Consider the following 19737-nt stretch of genomic DNA (forward strand, 5'->3'; position numbering starts at 1 on the left):
ATAATGATCTAGGAATGGCTGTTAATCAGGGGGAGAAAAATAAATCAATATAAGGATTTGCCAACCTTCATCCATTTTACCTGTGATGCAGAAATTCATTAAAAACTCCACTGCCTTTCTGTTCTTTCCTGCTTGTTTTAAATAACCCATCCCCACCAGTCACTAGATGGCGCGTTCAGCCCGGCCAACCTCCCGGGAGGGGATGGCACTGGGACCCTGCATCCCAGGAAGGGGGTGGTACCGGGACCGTGTACCGGGACCCTGCATCCCAGGAAGGGGGTGGTACCGGGACCGTGTACCGGGACCCTGCATCCCGGGAGGGGATGGCACCGGGACCGTGTACCGGGACCCTGCATCCCGGGAGGGGATGGCACCGGGACCGTGTACCGGGACCCTGCATCCCGGGAGGGGATGGCACAGGGACCGTGTACCGGGACCCTGCATCCCGGGAGGGGATGGCACAGGGACCGTGTACCGGGACCCTGCATCCCGGGAGGGGATGGCACAGGGACCGTGTACCGGGACCCTGCATCCCGGGAGTGGATGGCACCGGGACCGTGTACCGGGACCCTGCATCCCGGGAGGGGATGGCACAGGGACCGTGTACCGGGACCCTGCATCCCGGGAGGGGATGGCACAGGGACCGTGTACCGGGACCCTGCATCCCGGGAGGGGATGGCACAGGGACCGTGTACCGGGACCCTGCATCCCGGGAGTGGATGGCACCGGGACCGTGTACCGGGACCCTGCATCCCGGGAGGGGATGGCACAGGGACCGTGTACCGGGACCCTGCGTCCCGGGAGGGGATGGCACAGGGACCGTGTACCGGGACCCTGCGTCCCGGGAGTGGATGGCACCGGGACCGTGCACGGGCTCCAGAGCAGCACACAGCTCAGCAGAGAAGTTATGGACAGTGGTCTCAGCTTTTTAATAAACAACCACATTTGCCATAACCCTTTCCTGCAACATAAAACCAGTTCAAGTAGTACTAACATGAAATATGTACAACAAATCCAGATTAAAACATTCAGTGGTAATGATTTATGTGTGTAACACCACTGGTCAAAAGTCAACCAGTGATTTCTAATACACTGGCCTTAACACTGTAGGGATATTTCATAGTACTTTTACCTTTTTATTTTTGCCTTCTTATACTGCAGAAGTTGATGTTTTATAACTTTCCTACAGCTGTGTTTTTACACTGTCTTCTGTTTGTGGTGCGAACACCAGAAAAATACAATGTTTTTTTCAGTTTCCAAAACCCCATCATATTATTGCTTCTGTCGGGTAGAACTCTTCAGTCTCAGCCTTGTAAAATTTGTTCTGCCAGTGGAGCTCTATTTGTCAGAGTAACACCCCACTTTATAGTTCAAGGGGACTCTCATCATACCAAAACAGAGGTGAAGTCAGCACCATTCTATTTCACCAGTGCTTACTGCAGTTCTAACCATAACATTAAATTCAAACTTGAAATCAACAACTCCTATATATAAAATTACCATTGTTTACACTCAACTGTCATTATGTCTAAAATTTTAAATGCTACAGGATTGTAAATGAAGCTTCTGCAGGTTTCTGTTTCTATTTTTATTAACTGGACTAAATTCATCTCTGGGGACTTCCACAGAAGTCAAGTAAAAAAAGCAGCATTACAAATGAACTAGTCCACTCTTGCAGAAGTCAGGAAGGAAACAAGGCCAAAAAGAGTGCTTTTGGTACCAAAAACAGTTGTATGTGAAAATTACTCATATGTCGTGTATTAGATAGGAAAATAAGCCTCAATAAAAAAGCAGACTTCTTTCTAATCTGTTCATGTCTGGCAAACTAAGGACAGGACTGGAATTCTCCATTAAAGCTGCAAAAAGGATCTCATTAATTGCCCAGCAGTGCTAAGAGGGTTCAGTGGTCTGATGTGCAGGCTAGGTGTTCACATGGAGCTAAGTTTAGGTCTAAGCACCTACAGAGCAGAAGCTGAGTGAACAATACAGAAAACGACAGCAAAAATGGAGGTAAGCAAATAAACTCTCAAAATAAATAATCATTTCACATTAAAAGTCTGAAATGGGAAGAAAATTCATAAGGTTATGAGTCAGAGTATATAGAGAAATTCTACTTGTAGAGACTGAGGAAGAAGGGGAGGGAAGACAGGTTAGACCACGTTCCATCAATTTCACTGCTACAAGTATTCAATGGAAGCATTTTAATCAGCTACACAGATAATAGGGACTGGAAATAGCAGCATGAAAATGGATTACATGGAGGAGAAAGTGCCTATAAAATGTATATGCAAATAAATCTTAGATTCAAATACTCAGAAAAGCACTTAAATCTGTAAACACTCTTGCTAGGACTTTTCAAAGCTCTCCAGTGGTTAAATTCCAGCTTTTCAAAATGAATGGTGGAAACTTTGATTCTTGGATATCTGACTTGAAACAGCTGGACTTGATCTCATAGGGGAAAATTACTTTAAGCTGCAAGTGCTCTACCTTTCTGAAAACTTTTGTCAGCATTTCTCAGATCTTTGCAATTTGAAACCAAACGTTAGCTTCTGCTTTTGAAAATAATTTCTAGATTGCTTTTTTTTGAGTCCCTGGAAGATTTTGATAGCTGGAGAACACAACACAATTTCATGGAAGGCATTCTTCCCTCGTTAAATACATCCCAAAGAGGATTGTGCACCTAGCTGTGTAAAGAACTCCATTTAGAATCATGAATTAAGCAGTATGGCTGATGAAAGCAAAAATAATTTCACCACTTAAGATCCAATCTGCTCTTACAGAAATCTGAGGTATTTTTTCAGGAATGCTGCCACAGTATCTGAGCCACTGGGAGAGATAATCCTGTACTTACTGTACAACCACTCTAATTAAACACTCAGAATAAAATGAACACATTTTCAACAACTACTAAACAATCCCCTGCAACACATCAACAGTAACAGAGGTTGTTCCTCTAGTCTCTAACTTTTTATCTAGGCAGTGAAGCAGTACTTGGGACACTAGAGGCAACAGATCCACACTGACTCATTAACATTACACTCCCTTCCCACAACTTAGTGGGCCCAAATCCAGGCTCTTGGGTATCAGCTACTAATTCTTGGCAAGTTGGTCCCTTGTCTTGCATCTCGCCAAGAATGAAACCAAAACCTGGAGATGAAGGGAGAGAAAGAAAGAGAGGAATGGGTGGAAGAGTAAAACCCTTATTATCTGAGAACTGACAAAGATGTGATGTGCTTGCTGCTGAAAGGATCCTGAGAGGAATAAAAAGAGGTGAAAAGGAGAATCATGTGGAAGGAGTATGTATTCTTCCAGACATGCAAGAAACTGGTAATAAACTGCAGAATGATGCATAGTAGAATGATGGGCACTATCATCAAATCCAATGGGAGCAGAAACTGTGCAGCTGAAATTACTGCTACTGCAGGTTGCCTTCCCTTCTGCAGCAGTGTCTAGTGACCAACATATTCTGTTGCAACATGCTGAATTAAAGTCCCTTCATTAACACAGCACAATAGACAGAAGTCTTACATATGACCAAGGACAGCACAATATGATACCAGCTTGTCTAAAAAATTCAGAATAAACGTTTTTATCTCCATTATGTGTACATTAGACAACAGTATTCTATATTGCACCATAACACCTGTATTGGGACACCTTTCAATACTGCATACCTTGCCAAGAAAATAGGTAATTACATTTATGTAATTATGTAGTTACATTAATTATCCCATTTAGTGCAAGTAACTCAACAGTACTCCTACCAGCAATGCTTTAAAGTTTCTGCCTTTTTTGGTAATTTTTCCTTTAAAAAAACCAAATTATTGCACTTACTCTGCCCCCAAAACATAGTAGGTTATTCTTCATTATACATGGTAAAAAGTGACTATGACGATAGAATAATGAGTGAGGAGTTCAAAATTGTGGATTTAGCTGTTATATTAACTTATGTGATCTAAGAAATTTTTTAATTTCTTTACACAGTTCATTTTTTGTTAAAGATGGGCACAAAGTATTGGCCACATAAAGATGCTGTGAGAATTATTAGTTTGTTTATAAAACACTGTGGACTACTTCCTTAACAGATGCCGTAAAACTGACAGGTAGAAAAAGATATCGCTGAGATTCACTGATAAATTAAGAGCAGTAGAGTATGACAGCACATGTATATGCACATGTTGATCAGCCACAGGATGATAGATCAGGTGCATTTTATCAGTGGTCAAGACTCATCTCTGGAATTTAGATCTTGATTGAAATTTAATAGGACTTCATATCCCAGGCTGCCCTAGTTACTTTTAATGACAGTGCTACACAACAGATCTTACACACAGATGTTTCTGCATGAGACTTCAAATGAGTTAAACAGTTTTTTATCTGAGAGGTGTATGGAATCACACACAAAACAGTCATCAAATTAAGGAAACTTTGCTTTATAGCACTCCACGTACTGGAGTCCTCAAGCTGCAGTACAGCTAAATATTTAATTATAGCAAATCCAGCACATAAAGGGCTATACTGCCAAGTTTTTAATCTGAGTTTCAGCTTGGCCAGCTGCTGTGTCTATATCACTGTTCTGCTTCTTGGTTCTTGCTGAGTGGGAGAACAAGCTTGTTTCCCTTTTCAGATCCTGCTGTCTCTTACATTTTCAGCTCTCCAGAGTATCAGTGCATGGCAAATACAAGAGGAGCAGCAGAGGCCCACTGTGAACAGAGAAGAGTCAGATGAATCAATCACCCACACACTGAAGCAATGAAGAAGGGAAAGAAGGGCTGAGGCAGGGGGGTGGGAGAGAGAGAGAGAGAGAGAGAGAGAGATGATCTTTCAACAGCATCTCAGACTGATTCATCATATTGTTTGGTTGGTGATGCTCATTATCCTTCTTTTAGAGAGCTGACGAAAGATCTCTGCAAAATGCAGTGACAGAAAGAATATAAGCTATCGAGTCAGTATTCAGAGCAACATTAAATCCACACACTTCAATTTTATCAGTGAGGTCACCACCACATGGCATTCTGCTCACCCACAGCAGCCCTGCATCAGAGGATTTCCTGACACGGTACTAATAGATGCTCTGCTGCTGTGGAGATGGGTGGCTCCTGTCCTAGTACTAATCAGGAACAATACATCTTTGCAGAAATTACAGCCTTGCCACTGAGACTGTGTTATTTTAAGCCACATGTGCAGATCAATAAGATTTCCAATTACTTAACTAAAATAATGGAGCAGGCAGGAAATTATTCATGTTTGATGTATGTAGAAGAGACCTGATCAAGCTGAGACTTGGTTTCAGCTGTGCTTTTTACTCAACTCCTTCTCATCAGCAGTTACTGTCCATCAGCTGATTTTGCAGCCACTGGTATGAATAGTAGCATTTACACTCTTGTGGATAAAAAAAACCCCAAAGATACAAGGTCATATACACTTTCACAATCCAAACTCAAACCTCAGAAGAGTCCTTCACAGACATCAGGATATGGAGCGAACTCAAATTTCCTAGCAGAATGTAATTATACGCAGTAAGATATTGTATCAGTAATGTGTTATGGCAAAATGTTTGTGTAAAGGCCCATGATAATAAATCACAGGTACTGAAAAACTATGTTAAGCTAAGAATGACACTTCCAAATCTGAAAATCTTCAGGCACATATAAGACTCATTGTTCCCAAAGAGGAAAAGCATTTTTTGTAAATTGCAGTTTCCAATCTTTGCAATACACAGTATCAGAGTATAAAAACGCCACCCTTCTGCCTCTTTCTGTTGACTAAAAAGAAGTGCAGTTGTGTTTACCTATATGCCACATCAATGTCTGTGAAATCATCCCTAAACAGTTTTCAGTTTAATCCAATTTTCTTAATAATTATTTATACTTTCAGAGACAATATGGGTCAAACTCTGCCATTGTGCAATACTGATGAAACCTATAGAATGTGCTCATTCACATGGGGGCTGGGTTTCTTCCAGGGTGTTCAGCCACAATGACCTCCTCCTAGCTGAATACAAATGAGATACCAGCTCCATCATGGCTGTTGGTCATGGTGTTCAAAAGTCATTTACTATTTCAAGCTGCTAAGTTAACTTACTCTCCTGCTTTTGCAAAGCTATGATTTTTACATCCCACACACATCAGAAGCTTGCAGTAGCATTGTTCTGCTTTTGTATTGACTCTGTAGCACCACAAAATATGCGCCAGTAACAGCAAACCCTGGTACTAAAGATATCTCTAAGACAGAAGAGAGAAGAGGCAGAATGTTTCCACAAGCTACCCAAGCTGATTTAAAAGTGGCTAAGATGTCTGGCCACAAGAAAAAACACCCATGCTGCTTCTCTTGCCCTGATACATTTATGCTTGCCAGAATAATTCTGAGCATGAGAAGTGCCACTGCACAGGTATCTGTCCTATTTCCAACTGGAGCACAGGTTTTAGACTGGACATTTTTCTTAATAAAAGGAGAAGTAAGAACACCAACAGAGTAGGCTATCCTTGAAACAGAAAGCATTATTAGAGCCACAAAGTACTGTCTATAGTAACTAAAAATTAGGATAAGAATAGTTTTGGAAGTCTGATGAAATTTTTTTATATAATTTTTTCCTGCTCTGATCACATGAAAATTTTAAAAACAGCAACACTGAGCAAATGCCACTTTTTGTTATTCACACTGGAAGCCCATAATGGTGAATGACACCTCTAACCTTTCAATTTCTTATAGCTTCCCTGTAAATAGCTGGATCAGTATTAAGCTGGTACTCCAAAGATTTCATCCTTGTTTCTTGTAAAATTCCAGAGGCCTGAGTTCACAAATGCTGTAAAAAATTTGAGGAAATAAAATAACTAGGCATTAGAAAGGATAACATCTGATAATGTTTTGTCAGAAGCAGATGGGATGACATTATATATGCTTTGCTAAAGAGCTAAGGCAAAAGTTGTGAGTAAATTTATAGAAACTTAGTTAATTAAACCTTCTTTTTAACCCATAAATTGAAGTCTATGAGTTCTTTGAATATACTGTTGTTAGTTTGCAAAAACCTTGTTATTAAATGCTCTTGATAAACTGATTGATTATAAGTTGCCTGCTGAAACTACAAATAGACTGAAATGTAAGCACATCAGATAATTTTTGCTAGTTTTATAGCATTCACTCAATGACAGTATGAATAGCATCAGGAATCAAGTATCAAAATCATAATTTATTCTTTTGGTATCTGCTACCCACAAGCAAATTATGATTGTGCTCTGGTTTACACAATATTCTAAGCAAAATGAGCTTGAGACAGTGTCAGAAGATATTATCTTATAAAAATGTTATTTTATTATGCTAGCTAGGCTAGAAAGGTTTACAATCCAACAAGAGTAACTAAAACCATTGCAAAACAATTGTGTTAATTCAGAGTGCAGACAAGGTCTGGACACCTGGGATCCATCTGGCTACCTGAATTCTTACTATGTGAAGTACCTGACCAGGACTCTTGCTTTGACTACTGCCTGCATATTGCTTTGGCACTGTGGGGTGATTCTAAGGGTAGGTTGGAGCTTTCTGTTTTACCAGTATGCTCAGAGGAGTGAAGCAGGGTGATTCTGCTGGGGTCCACATGCTATCTTCCCACACAATACATGTACTCCAAGGGCCATTCAGGAGAAAATGTGCCAGGAAAGAAAACCAGCATGAAAGACAACAGTTCAACTTCACTGCTTGTTAAGAGCTGTACAAACCCAGTCAATATCAGCTAAAGAACAAAAACCAAGAAAAAGAGAGGGTCAGCAAATCTTTGTAGTAGCTGCTTCTCATGGGGGTTCTGCACTGCCCTATTTGCTCAGAGAGAAGCTGATTCCAGGATAAATTAGGGATAGGGCTATGTCCCACACTAGTGCTTAGCCAATGTGGAACTCAGGAGGAGCTGCCCTGCCAGTCATGCAGAGATGACTACAAGTCTGGTAATAAGTAACTAAGGTTCATTACAGCTCACCACAGTGAACAGAAGTTAATTGTAGAATCACACCAGGCTTGTCTGGTTCATGCAGATACTCACTGCCATGTAAAGGCAATTAGATATCAGCCATGAGCCAGACTGTGTGTACCGTCATGAACAAGCTTTAAAAATGAAAGAATAGCAAGGAACAAAGTTGTTTTTCTGAGGATTGGCTGACCCATACATACATAAGGTACATTGGCACCAAAACCTCATTTAGCAGCCACACACTGCTGTTGATGAGGAGACATACACCTGGAACAGCTTTGAATTTTAACAGTGATAATTATTTTTTCAATTTTTTCCCCAGAATATTTCCAGACAGACTCATAAATAGAAGATCCAGCTAAGATGTACCTACTGGCATCAAACAAGACTATACCAAAGCCAATACAAGACTATAATCAAAGTAGTTGACTGCCCATCTTCACAGCTTTTAATGTGATACAACACTCTGGACACTGACAGTGTATGAAGAGATCAAGAACAGAAGGGCATACATAATACAGACTACCTGGAATATACCAAATTTGCCTAGATGAGAACTTGGGGGACAGCATATGCAGAACATAACCTCTGCTCTTTGAAATCTGCTTCAATCATTTAAATCTGCACCGTTAAGGCACTATTTTACATTTTTCAGAGCATTCATGTAATATGTGCATGCTGAGACCTCTCAAGTCACATGAATGCCAAGGCTGCTTGATTGTGTCCTCACCTTTTGACAGCAGCACTTGCCAGCAACACTTCCCTGAAACACAGATTTTTGCCTCCCAGACAATATAACTCATTATAAAATTAATCAAAAGAAGTGAAAAACTCAGGAAAACTGCATGCTAGTAACAAGTCAGAGCAATTTTAAAGAGCCTGAATTTAACTGGCTTGGTGCCTTAACCTGGTAGATAAACTGAGAACTTGAAGTAACTGCTTTATCTAGTCTGATTAGACTAGCCAAGGGCTCACATATTTTATATTAATTTTTTGGTTGAGATTGCTTTCATTCTCCCTACAATCCTGTATCACCTGAGAAGGCAACATGTTCCCCCTGACTCATGGAGAGTTGTGTTCTATGTTGTAATTTGCTAGAACAGTGATTATGTGCAAGTGGGAGAATTTCACAAGCAAAATGTCTTGTCAGTGAAAATAGCAGCTTTACTCCTACATTCACTTAGCAGCAGGAGGCAGAAAGTATCCTGGGGTTTTTGAATTATTGCTGAAATGAACTCCAGATGCCTGCAGAAAGACTGCTAAATATGTACCTAATTGCCAGTTTCTTTTGTCTTAGCCCTGCTGTTAAACATCCTTCAAACAACAACATTTGCTACATTCTGAATTCTTTATTAGCACCTTCATGCAAAATTAAATGGCACTTGTGCAAGTGGCAGCACAAGAGCACACCAGTGCTCCGGAAGCGACGTCTCTGGAAGCCTGTCTCGGGTATTCACCTTCCTGCATGGGGGAAGTTTTCTTATAAATTACATCCTTGCTTTTACAGTACATGCACACGATTTCATACCTCACAGCTTTTATCCTAGAAGAATTTGCATATTTATGTAATATTAATCAGGCACCAAATTTTGCTGTTTTAAATTTTCAGCAAAGGAGAGCAAAACTATACTTTCTGGCCTGCTGCCACTCCAGTGAGTCATCTTTGCTGACATGCAAACTTACAGGGTTGAAGATTCAGAATTGCTGTTTCATAGAGGAAAAGGATTTGGGAGACAGAAGCTCATGTATCCCATGGTTCATCCCTCCTAAATCTGACTCCCACATGAATTGCCTACAGTACAGCTGAGAACAATGAAACTGCCTCTGGCTGTATCTAAGGGTAACCATTAGGAATACATACATCAAGGCTTTGGTGTGGAAATAAAATGGTGTTAAAAAATTAAAGATCATATATAAAACACTAAACTATTTGCATATTCAAATAAATAAATGTATTTTTCATTGATTAAGGGATACGCTGGTTTGGGCTGGCATAGACTTAGTTTTCTTCATGGTAGATAGTACAGGGCTATATTCTGGATTTGTGCTGGAAACAGTGTTGGTAATTCCAGGATGTTTCTGTTCTTGCTGAGCAGTGCTCACACAGAGCAAAAGCATTTTCTGCTCCTTACACAGCCCTCAGTGAGCAGAATGGAGGTGCACAAGGCGTTAGAAGGGGACACAGCTGGGACAGCTACCCCCAGGGTACTCCACACTGTATGGTGTATCCCAGGTCACCATCACACATAGAGAGAGCCCTGCTGTCCTGGAGATGGATGAACACCTGCCAGCCCACAGGAAGTGGTGGATGAAAGCCTTGTTTGGCTTTGCTTGTGTGCACAGCTCTTGCCTTAACCTACTGAACTATTTTTATCTCAGCTCATGAGTTCTCTCACTTCTACCCTCCTGATTCTCTCCCCCATCTCACTGGTGGGAAGTGAGTGAGCAGCTTCGTGAGGCTTTGTTGGCAGCTGGGGTTAAACCATGAAAAGGCAGAGGGATCACCAGTCACTCTGGTTGTGACAGGGAGTACACAGCACTGTCAGCTGCTGCATTCCTGTCAATGGAAAATCCCTGGCTCAGTTTTCCTTACACTCTCCCTTCATGTATGTCTATATTGATAATACCCATGTTGAGCTTTCTCTTTTCTGTGCTATAAAGTCCTGCCTGTCTCAACCTTTCCTCATGTGAGAGGTGCTCCAGTCCCCTAATCAATCCTGGTGGCTGTTTGCTGGACTGTCTCCAGTATCTTTGTGCCTCCCTGATACCAGGGAGGCCAGAACTGGACACAGTGCTCTGCATGTGGCCTCACCAGGCTGGTAGAAAGGAAGAGTCATCTGTCTCAGCCTGCTGCCCACACCCCCCCAATGCAGCCCAGGGTACCACCAGCCTTTGTTACCACAAGGGCACAGAACTGGCTCATGTTCACCTTGGTGTCCACTGGAACCCCAGTTCCTCTGGTGCAAGGCTGCTTTCCTGGTGGTCAGCCCCCAGAAAATACTGGTGCAGGGCTCTGCACTGCTTTTGCTGAACTTCTGAGGTTCTTGTTGGCTCTATCTCCAGCCTGTTAAGGTTTCTTCCCTTTGGATGGCAGCACATCTCTGTGGTGTATCAGCCATTCCTCAGAGGTTAGAAACATGAGCAAACTTGCTGAGGGCAAACTCTGCCCAATCATCCAGTAATTATGTAATTACAAGCCAGTAATTTCATCATAGAAGGTTATCAGGTTGGCCATGTATGATTTCCCCTTTCCAAACCCATGCAGTCCTTATCTGACTGAGCCTTCCCTGAAGCACAGTCATGTACTGCAGTCTCCAGTGGCAGAAATACACAGCTGAAATTGGGTCCTTCCTCCATTCCTCAATATAAAACAGAAAGCAAGGGAGAGGTGAAATCCTATGAGCAGAAATGCCACCATTTTTCCTATCTAAGATCATGGAAGTAGAAAAACTAGCATATTTCCTTTACAGAAGTTCAGCAAATGGCCCAGCTGGCTTCAAGGAAGGACTGAGGAAGGGAAGCAAAACTGCTTAAGAAAGAAAAAAATTCTCCTTGAAGAAAATAATAAGTGTTTCTACACATGTAGTTTGTGTGTCTATCCATTTTCATGTTTTGTCATGTTTGTTCATCAACTCAAATCACAGTAGAGACCAGGCATTATGATAACATCTTTGGACTCATCAATTGCTAAATGAGACTTCTATGTTGTAGGTTTAAGAAGAGCTGATGACACAGCTCCCTAAGAGCATCTTGGTCTTACCCTGTTTGCATTAACAAAACCTCAAAGAGATATCAGTTGAAAGGTTTGGAAAAGAAACTGTAGCAGGGAGGTCGACACTGGCATCTGTAAATTCTCTGCATATCTGAATAAGGAGCTCAGTGGTAATCTAAATAAACTCTGCAAAGGGTACAATTTCTGGCATTCTTGGTGCTTCCCAAGAACAAAACTGTCATTGTTATCTTCTGCAAGACTTCTTTTATTTTCCTAAAAATACAGATATCTGTGCTAGTTCTGTATATAAGAAAGAAAGGATTAAGAATAGAAAAGAGCCAAGGCAAACACCTTTTATCAGCCCTCCTCATATAAAGTGAACAGGTTGCAGAAAAACTTCAACACATTTTTACCATGAAGTACATCCATGTGTTGCCTAACTAGCCATCTGCCCTCTGGATGGAAGAGATCCTAGCTAAAGACTCAAACATTTATGTTCAGTCTGTGTGCATGCATGTCTGTGTACCTACAAGACAGTGTGAGCACATGCAAGCAGCTGACTGTCTGGGAAGATGTGAGATTACAGTAAGAGCTGTGTAACCACCTAGACATGTGTTACACAGCTGTCCCAGGAACCCCAACTCAAAGGAGAGGGGGAAAAGGAGTAGCCTGCAGTACTGCAATCTGTAATTGCATGGCAATAAAATCCTTATACCAATTTCAGCAGGTCAGACTTTACTGATTCCACTGTGTTTTTCTTTAAGCTGCAAGTGTTCTTGAAGCATGCACTGAAAGCTATTGAGAATATCCTAGCTTCAAGCTTAGCTGCTGGTCGGTTTTTCTGGTGACTAATAATTTTCATTTTCCTTTCATTTCTTGCCAACACAGCCAGCCATCTGCTAGTCTGAAGCTATGCTGTCTCCAACCCACTTCTACCTTAAAACCAGCAGAAGCCCCAGATGTTTCTCATCTCACACACAGTAAACAAAATGGCTCTCTAGCAAATAGGCTATTTCAGCACCTGGTTATGTCTCAAACTCTCCCTGGTGCTTTGGGAAACAGACTAATGGCAATGAATCATGTCAATTATAACATAGTTATTTCCAAATCTGTTTGGTCCCTAGTGCTTGAGGGAAACAATGTCCTTACTCACCATAAGGGATATATGCCAAGCCTACTGACAATGAAGACAACAGCAAATGTAAGGAACAGAAGGTCACTCAGTTTTTGACACTTGCAATAGTTTGCCATTTTTGCAGCCTGCAAAAGAAAAAGACGTCTTTTTACTTCCATGAGGACAACTGAGTTCTCTTGTACTGTGTATAAGCTGTAAGAAAAAGAAGAAATCAAATTTTTATGAAATCATAACATTTTCACTGGGCCACCTCACAGTGATGTTGGAACTACCTCCACCAAGCAGCTGGAAAATATCCTCTTTGGGAAAAAAAAAACAAAAACAGACTACTAGAGTATGTATTTAATTTATTTATTTCCCTTTCAATTTCATTTTTGAGATTCTACAATTTCAGATTTGCAAGACTCTTCTAAACCTTTTATTGAACCCCTGTGTGTTTACAGTGTCTTTGTCCCCAAACTTTTTACCTGCTTACGTCTCACCTTTGCCTTTTCAGCATCCATCTACCTTCCATGTGCCCCACGCTCTCTGACCTTCTAGTAGCAGCTATACATAAACTTTGTCCCAATTCCTCCAGTACACCCCATACACTACCTTTTTTAACGCATCTCTTCTTCCTTTTCTGCCTATACAGAATAGTTTCCACCTCAAAGATTATACTCCTCCCTTTCAAGTCTCTTTCCAAAGCTCTCTTTCCAGCTCCTGCTTTCCAGCTTGTTGCCTTATGCTTATATTTACATGCTTTTCTCACTTGTCTTCATGCAGTCTTCTGACTCTTTCCCAGTGAAGGACTCACTAATTCATTACTCTTCTCTGAAACTGCTCATTAAAACACTAATCTTCCCAGAAGTTTCTTTATCCTTTTCTCCCTGAAGAAAATGGTATATAGAGAAGGAAGCCTGTGTTAAGATGTGTGTGCTACTTCCACAGTGTTAATGTGTGCAAGCAGTTAATTATCTTAAAATAACATCTGCTTTGAGATTGGCACAATCTTTCTTCACATTTTCTGTCAAATGTATCCAGAGAGTCCACTTAAGTCACTGGGAGCCCATTCAAAGCTCTGTTCTGAGGTGACCTGCATCCAGCTCCCAGTATCCCAGAAGATACTTGTGCAGGCTTTCCAGAGTGCTAAGAGGGAGCAAAATTACCACAACTATGCATACAGAATATGATTCTGAATGCAGAATTCAAAACAGAGAAACAGATAATCTGGATGGCAAAACCAAACCCACACTTTTGGATGTTACCCAATTTCTGCAATGTTCCCACTAAAAACCTGAACATGAAGAATATTTCTCACTAAAGAAAACAAGCTAGGAAGCTCCCAGAACATAAGGAAAGCCACCAGTGCTGTGAAGAAAACATAACCCTTCTGAGTCAACTTTATTTTCTAGAGGACACAAATGAATTTCACAGCAGTTCGTACTCACAGCCTAGTTTCAAGGAAAAGAGAACACTTTGGTGCCAACATACAAAGCAGAAGCATTATTAACTTCCTTGCTTTTCAGATGATGGAAAAATCAGGAATTCTGGATGTATTTCCATGGTGGTAATCTAAAAAACTGGTATCATAGGGCACCAAGCCGATATTACAATAGCAACTTGTAGTAGTATCATGTCATTTTTCAAAAATAATACAACTATTGGGACATTGGTTCTCAAATAACAAACAATAATAATTCTACAAATTATAGTGGTAAAGAAAGACTACAAAAAAAGGGGAGTGAATATGTTGTTGTTGGATGGAATTTAGCCACCTAAGACAATAGAACACAATTTTCTGAGTTTAAAAACTGTGACTACAACTGAGTAACACAGCACTACATATTCCTGAAAATAGTACTATGGTTCTTCCATACTTCGAGATACCTTATGACCTGTGGAAAAAAATCTTACCTCCAGTATTCCCACCAATGCACACCAGATTTTGCAATGAGAATAACAAAAAATGCTGCTTTCCAGCTTTCCAGTGGATGTGTTTCACTATGAAATGGTAGATGGAAAGAGTCTAGAGGCCTCCAGAAATAGCTTTTCATTTTTACAAATATGTAATGGGTAACATAGGTCAGGTGCACAACTGACCCATCATGACAAGCTATTTAACCAACTTCTTTTTTGCAGTTTGGCAGTTTTATTCCTCTGCACTGACTTTCCCCTCAGTAATGTCAGCAGTGTGCAAGAGTCCATCTTCATAAGGCACCAGAGTTGTGACCCACTGCCCTGGCAGAATTTCCAGTCAAACCAGATTGACAGAACTGACTAGAAAGACCACTTAAGTATGTGCCCATGAGGAAGCATATCTGGTCAATGTTTGCAACTCCAGTGAGAATGCCAACAATTCCTCTTTGTCTTAGTAAATGGACAGAGGGTAAAGTTTTAGCTAGCCTAGTACAGCTGCTCTCCAGTGTTTTTATAGTTCCACAGACACTGGTCTGATCTAGAATAAACATCTTTAAGTACTTCTTTCTGGTGGTGTGAAAAGAGGAATGAAGAAAGTTTAGGTGAAGTCACAGCTAGCTATACACATTGCTAAAACAGAAAAATAAACTTGCAAAGATGTGATTATTTTTATCACAAAAAATCCACATTCTCTTTTGATTTTTATCTCAGGCAGCATGTGCCTTCTAGATTATAAAAGATTAAAAAATAAAACCATATTTACAGCACTACTGAATCAGAATGGCAGAATCTTGGTTTTGCAATAGGTGACTCATGCAGTGAGTCTATATTCTTGCATAACAGGTATCCTTGCAGGTACTTGAATGAAAAATAATTTCAGACAAAATAGTTATTAACTTTGCAGGAGAGTTCAGAGACAGCCAAATTTCAGCATGACCCAGAGCTATCCAGTAACTGATGCAGATAAAGGATGACAACATCTCTAAGTTGCCACGATGGAAGTTACAGACCATGTTGATTTAAAAGAACTTAAATCATCCTTTCTTCTCCAAACACAACTGCTTAATGTTGGTACTGGGATCCAGAGGCATGGGAACCTGGAAAATCAGAGGTGAGCTCACTGGCCACACCCAAATAAGCCACTAAATTGTCCAACATCCTCTGCCCAGTAAAGCAGAGCAGAAACACACCATGACACCTTGATTCTTTTGGAGACAGGGTTATTGCTCCACACAACATGTCACGGTTTAAGACCCAGGTGATCCACTTTCACCACTTCCCAGGTTTTGCAGCTTCAGCTAAATACTTGTATTTAACAAGTATTGCAAGTAACCCTCCCTGGCATGCAATGCATTACCAGTCTCTGCTCTGTACAAGCAACATATAGTGGGATAAACCAGTCTGAAATCAGAAGCAAGTGCTGCTACCAGTGCAAGATATTTAAGCAAAGAAATACACCATATTAATCACCATTACCATCTTGAACTGACTTAGGAAACACTTGTTCTGCATAGCAAAAAGATTCTACCTGCTGACAGGATGACATAAGAATTATCTCACCTCTAGGACAATATCAGCCACGTCATGGAGACATAAGATCAAGGTTCCCACTCGTGTCAAATTGGTTACATATGAGAAGGTAATCAAGGTGACTGCTACAATGTGATGTGTAAACATGATTCCAAAATCCTAGAGCAGCAGAAGCAAAGAAAAGACACAAAAACCAAAAAAACAATGAAGCAAACTGATATTCTGTACTCATATAAAAAAATGGATGGTTGTTTCTTAAATCCAGCATTATATTTATATCCATTTCTATTATAACCAGCCCTCTAGAATTAAGGCCTCTGTCACCCACATTTGTTTAACATGTCACATTCACTGACTGAACTGCCAAGTGGCCATTGAGCATTAGTGCCACTGAAGGGCAAAATAACATCTTCATGGTTTATATTACACATCAACAAGGAAAGGGAAAGGTCTGCAAAATATATGCAATCTAAACTGCTTCCACTGAAACAAAAAAAAAATCAGTTCTGTGCCTTTCTTTACCAAGACAAGTCTCTTTGAAGAAAGAAATCTAGCATCCAAATTTAGCCAAATATAATGTAATTTTCTAGAATCAAAAGTTGGTATTCAAGAAAATTAGCAGCTACAGAACATTTTATTCTTGGAATGAGTGAACTGTCATTCAAAAAAGAAAAAAAAACAAAAACAAAGAAGCTCCAGGAATTGCCAAATGCTTGGAAATAAAAGGTATGAATACACAGAAAGGTCTCCTAAACCTTCTACAAACCTGTTAAAACACTGTGTAAACATTTTATACATTCCTTTAAATGTTCCTGTCAAATATTTTTCTATCAAAAATACATTAGGTATCCGGGAAGCATGCAAATAAACCTTACTGCTTTTAAGGTTCATCAGGTGCTTGTGAAACCAACAAACTTCCATAATTCTTTTTTGAAGTGTTTTACAGAACAGAAGCACGGGAAACCGGAAAAAGATGATAAAACACCAATTCACACTAGGTTTCAGTCTTTGAAAATGAACACTCTTAAGGGAGAATATCATTACAGCAACAAAGTAGATATTTATGAAGCTAAAAGCATGCCATTATAAGACTGCAGAAGTTGATACACAGTTCACTGACTCAATGCCAATAGTAGGTTTGTGCAATGGCCAAGTTTGCTCACACCTCCAGTCAGGCAAAGACAATCTGGTGGTATTTGTAACACCTAAATAAAGATTAACAAGTATTTGAAAGTCAAAAAACCCTTGGAAGTCATTTTTGAAGTCATCAGTTTGCTATCAGAGAAGAATAAAAAGGAGATGGAAAACAGCAAGTAAAAGACCAGTGCTGGAGTTAGGCCAGTGCTGAGGGCTGCTGCTTCCAGCAAGGACACACTGCACCTCTCCTTCAGAGAAACCCAACTACATGAAAAAAAGCACTTGGCTGAATTCCTGCAGTGCACAAGACTGCTTGGGCACTTCTGACCATCCCAGAATACAATGCAGACACTGCTGCTGAATTTAAAGTATCTAAAATGATAACCAAGAGTTAGATAAAAATATTCCTTTCGCTGTAACATGAAAACATCAATAACTTACTCAGGTTGAGAACTGTTAATCTACTCCATGCATGCCAATTGTGAAATATTACAATAGCATCTGATATTAGCTGGCAAATTTCCTGCTTCCTGTTAAACAGATCCCTATTTCATATGGGCACCATTCCACACATTGCATATTGGGTGCATTACAAGGTTTCCACATTTTTTTTTAAACAAAGCCTTCTTTTAAGAGAGAACTACTATGGTGTTGCAAGAACTGGTTTCTGTCAAGCTCCTTTTTGTCAACTATTGTAAGTCTTCAGTACTAATATTTTTCAATTCAGTGGCTCTCCTTGGCAGCTTGCACTCCAAACAGTTTTACTGTGTGACACCACTGCATTTCTCCAATCTGATCTCCCTCATTTTCAATTTCACTTATACCACAAAGAAAGCTGTTTCCACTGTCCAAACCAGTCAGTGATCTAATAGGCTACTTAAAAATATGGCATCTTCACTGTTCCCTGCTGGGTGCTGATAATGAAAGGTTTTTGACTTGCTATCACTGCACTGCAGATGTTGTGCTCCTGCTCTCTGCTGGACACTGCACTTTCTCAGACACAGCAGGTGCTTGGGATACCACTTGAATCTGGTGCTCTGGGCTCAAGCATTTCAAAGCTGGGGCTGGGGTGTTCTTGGCTGTTTGTGATCCACTTCCCCACCTCCCATGTCCCATCCTATTTCCACAGCAGGCTGCCCTAAAGTTTTTCGATAACAAGTCATTTATATAAAACTAAGAAACAGATCTGGCCCCTGCAGTTTAATATATTAGTCAATATTACTCTCGATTTAAATTCATCTCCACATCATACAGGTCCCTTGAGCATTGCTTCTCTCTGTCTTGGTTTGTGAAACAGGGAAGTTATACCCATTTCAAGCTCAGAATGTTTAGCATCGACAGACAATGCAAGCAAGCCATTTATATTCATCATAAATATTCATCATAAGTACTCATCATAAGTAGATTGTTTAATTTACAATTTATCCTCTCATATGGATTTAAATTTTGTGGCTGCTTTCTTGAGATTTCTATCTCTGGAATAACCTGGAAATCCAAAAAGAGGAGTGCGTTTTATACAGGTAGCTCTGGCATAGGACTCCCAGGAATACACTGTGGTTCTAACAACCACATAAGTTTATTCAGGTCATGCTGCATCCTTCATTTACTCTTTTCAGAGTTATGCTCCTGCTAAAATTCTAATAAACAGGAATTTTTCCATTAGCATAGCCTACAATCATTTATTTAAATGACAGCTGAGGGAAGCCCATACAGATATTACAAAATCCTTTCAAATTAAAAAAAAATAAATATTTTGAAACACTAAAGCCCCTGCAAGAATAGCTCAATTGACTGTTATTACAGCGTTACTGTTGTGCTGTTTGTTCTGCTATGGACTAAGATACTCCTCAGAGGAGAGAACTTGGAATATGGAGCAGGTTGCTACTAATTCTGGAAAAATATTTCTATTTGGACAGAGTCTTGTTTTTTTTCATTAACAACCCTCTAATAGGTTCACTTGCATGACTGCAAGAGTAAAATTTAAATACAACATCACTTTTTAATATTAAATGTTTTTGCTGTCCTTTTGTAGAAAAAAACTGAAAGTCTGCATTGATCTGACAAAGTGATACTGTGACTTTATACTTATGAGGTAGTCTTACTCTTTTCTTGGTATTTCATTATTTAACTCTTAGAAGAAACAGTACATCTACCTGACACTACCTGTTCAATTCCACTCACATCACTGCATGAAAGCAGAAGGTTCTTTTGGCTTCTGCTATTTGCCCTTCAATATTTTCTCCAGGATCTTCTTTCCATGTGCAGAAAAACCTTTCATTATAGTAACAAGGAACAGAGGAAGACAATCCCAGTTTCTCAGTGATTAGTATCTGCAAAGGTTGAACACTAGAAACAACTGTATTTCCA

The 19737-nt window shown here is 40.2% G+C and overlaps 1 protein-coding gene across 2 annotated transcripts in view; it reads right to left on the bottom strand.

Moving 5' to 3' along the window:
- CERS6 (ceramide synthase 6) overlaps positions 1 to 19737 on the bottom strand; it is an 89779-nt gene that overhangs the window by 10074 nt on the left and 59968 nt on the right. For both annotated transcript variants that reach the window (XM_056496319.1, XM_056496320.1), the window contains exons 7-8: positions 16264 to 16392; positions 12823 to 12929 (exon numbers count right to left, since the gene is read on the bottom strand). In XM_056496319.1, coding sequence (XP_056352294.1) covers positions 12823 to 12929; positions 16264 to 16392 — 236 coding nt within the window. The remainder of the gene's footprint in view (positions 1 to 12822; positions 12930 to 16263; positions 16393 to 19737) is intronic.

Source organism: Oenanthe melanoleuca, chromosome 7 (genome assembly GCF_029582105.1).
Source record: "Oenanthe melanoleuca isolate GR-GAL-2019-014 chromosome 7, OMel1.0, whole genome shotgun sequence".
Classification (NCBI taxonomy): Eukaryota; Metazoa; Chordata; class Aves; order Passeriformes; family Muscicapidae; genus Oenanthe; species Oenanthe melanoleuca.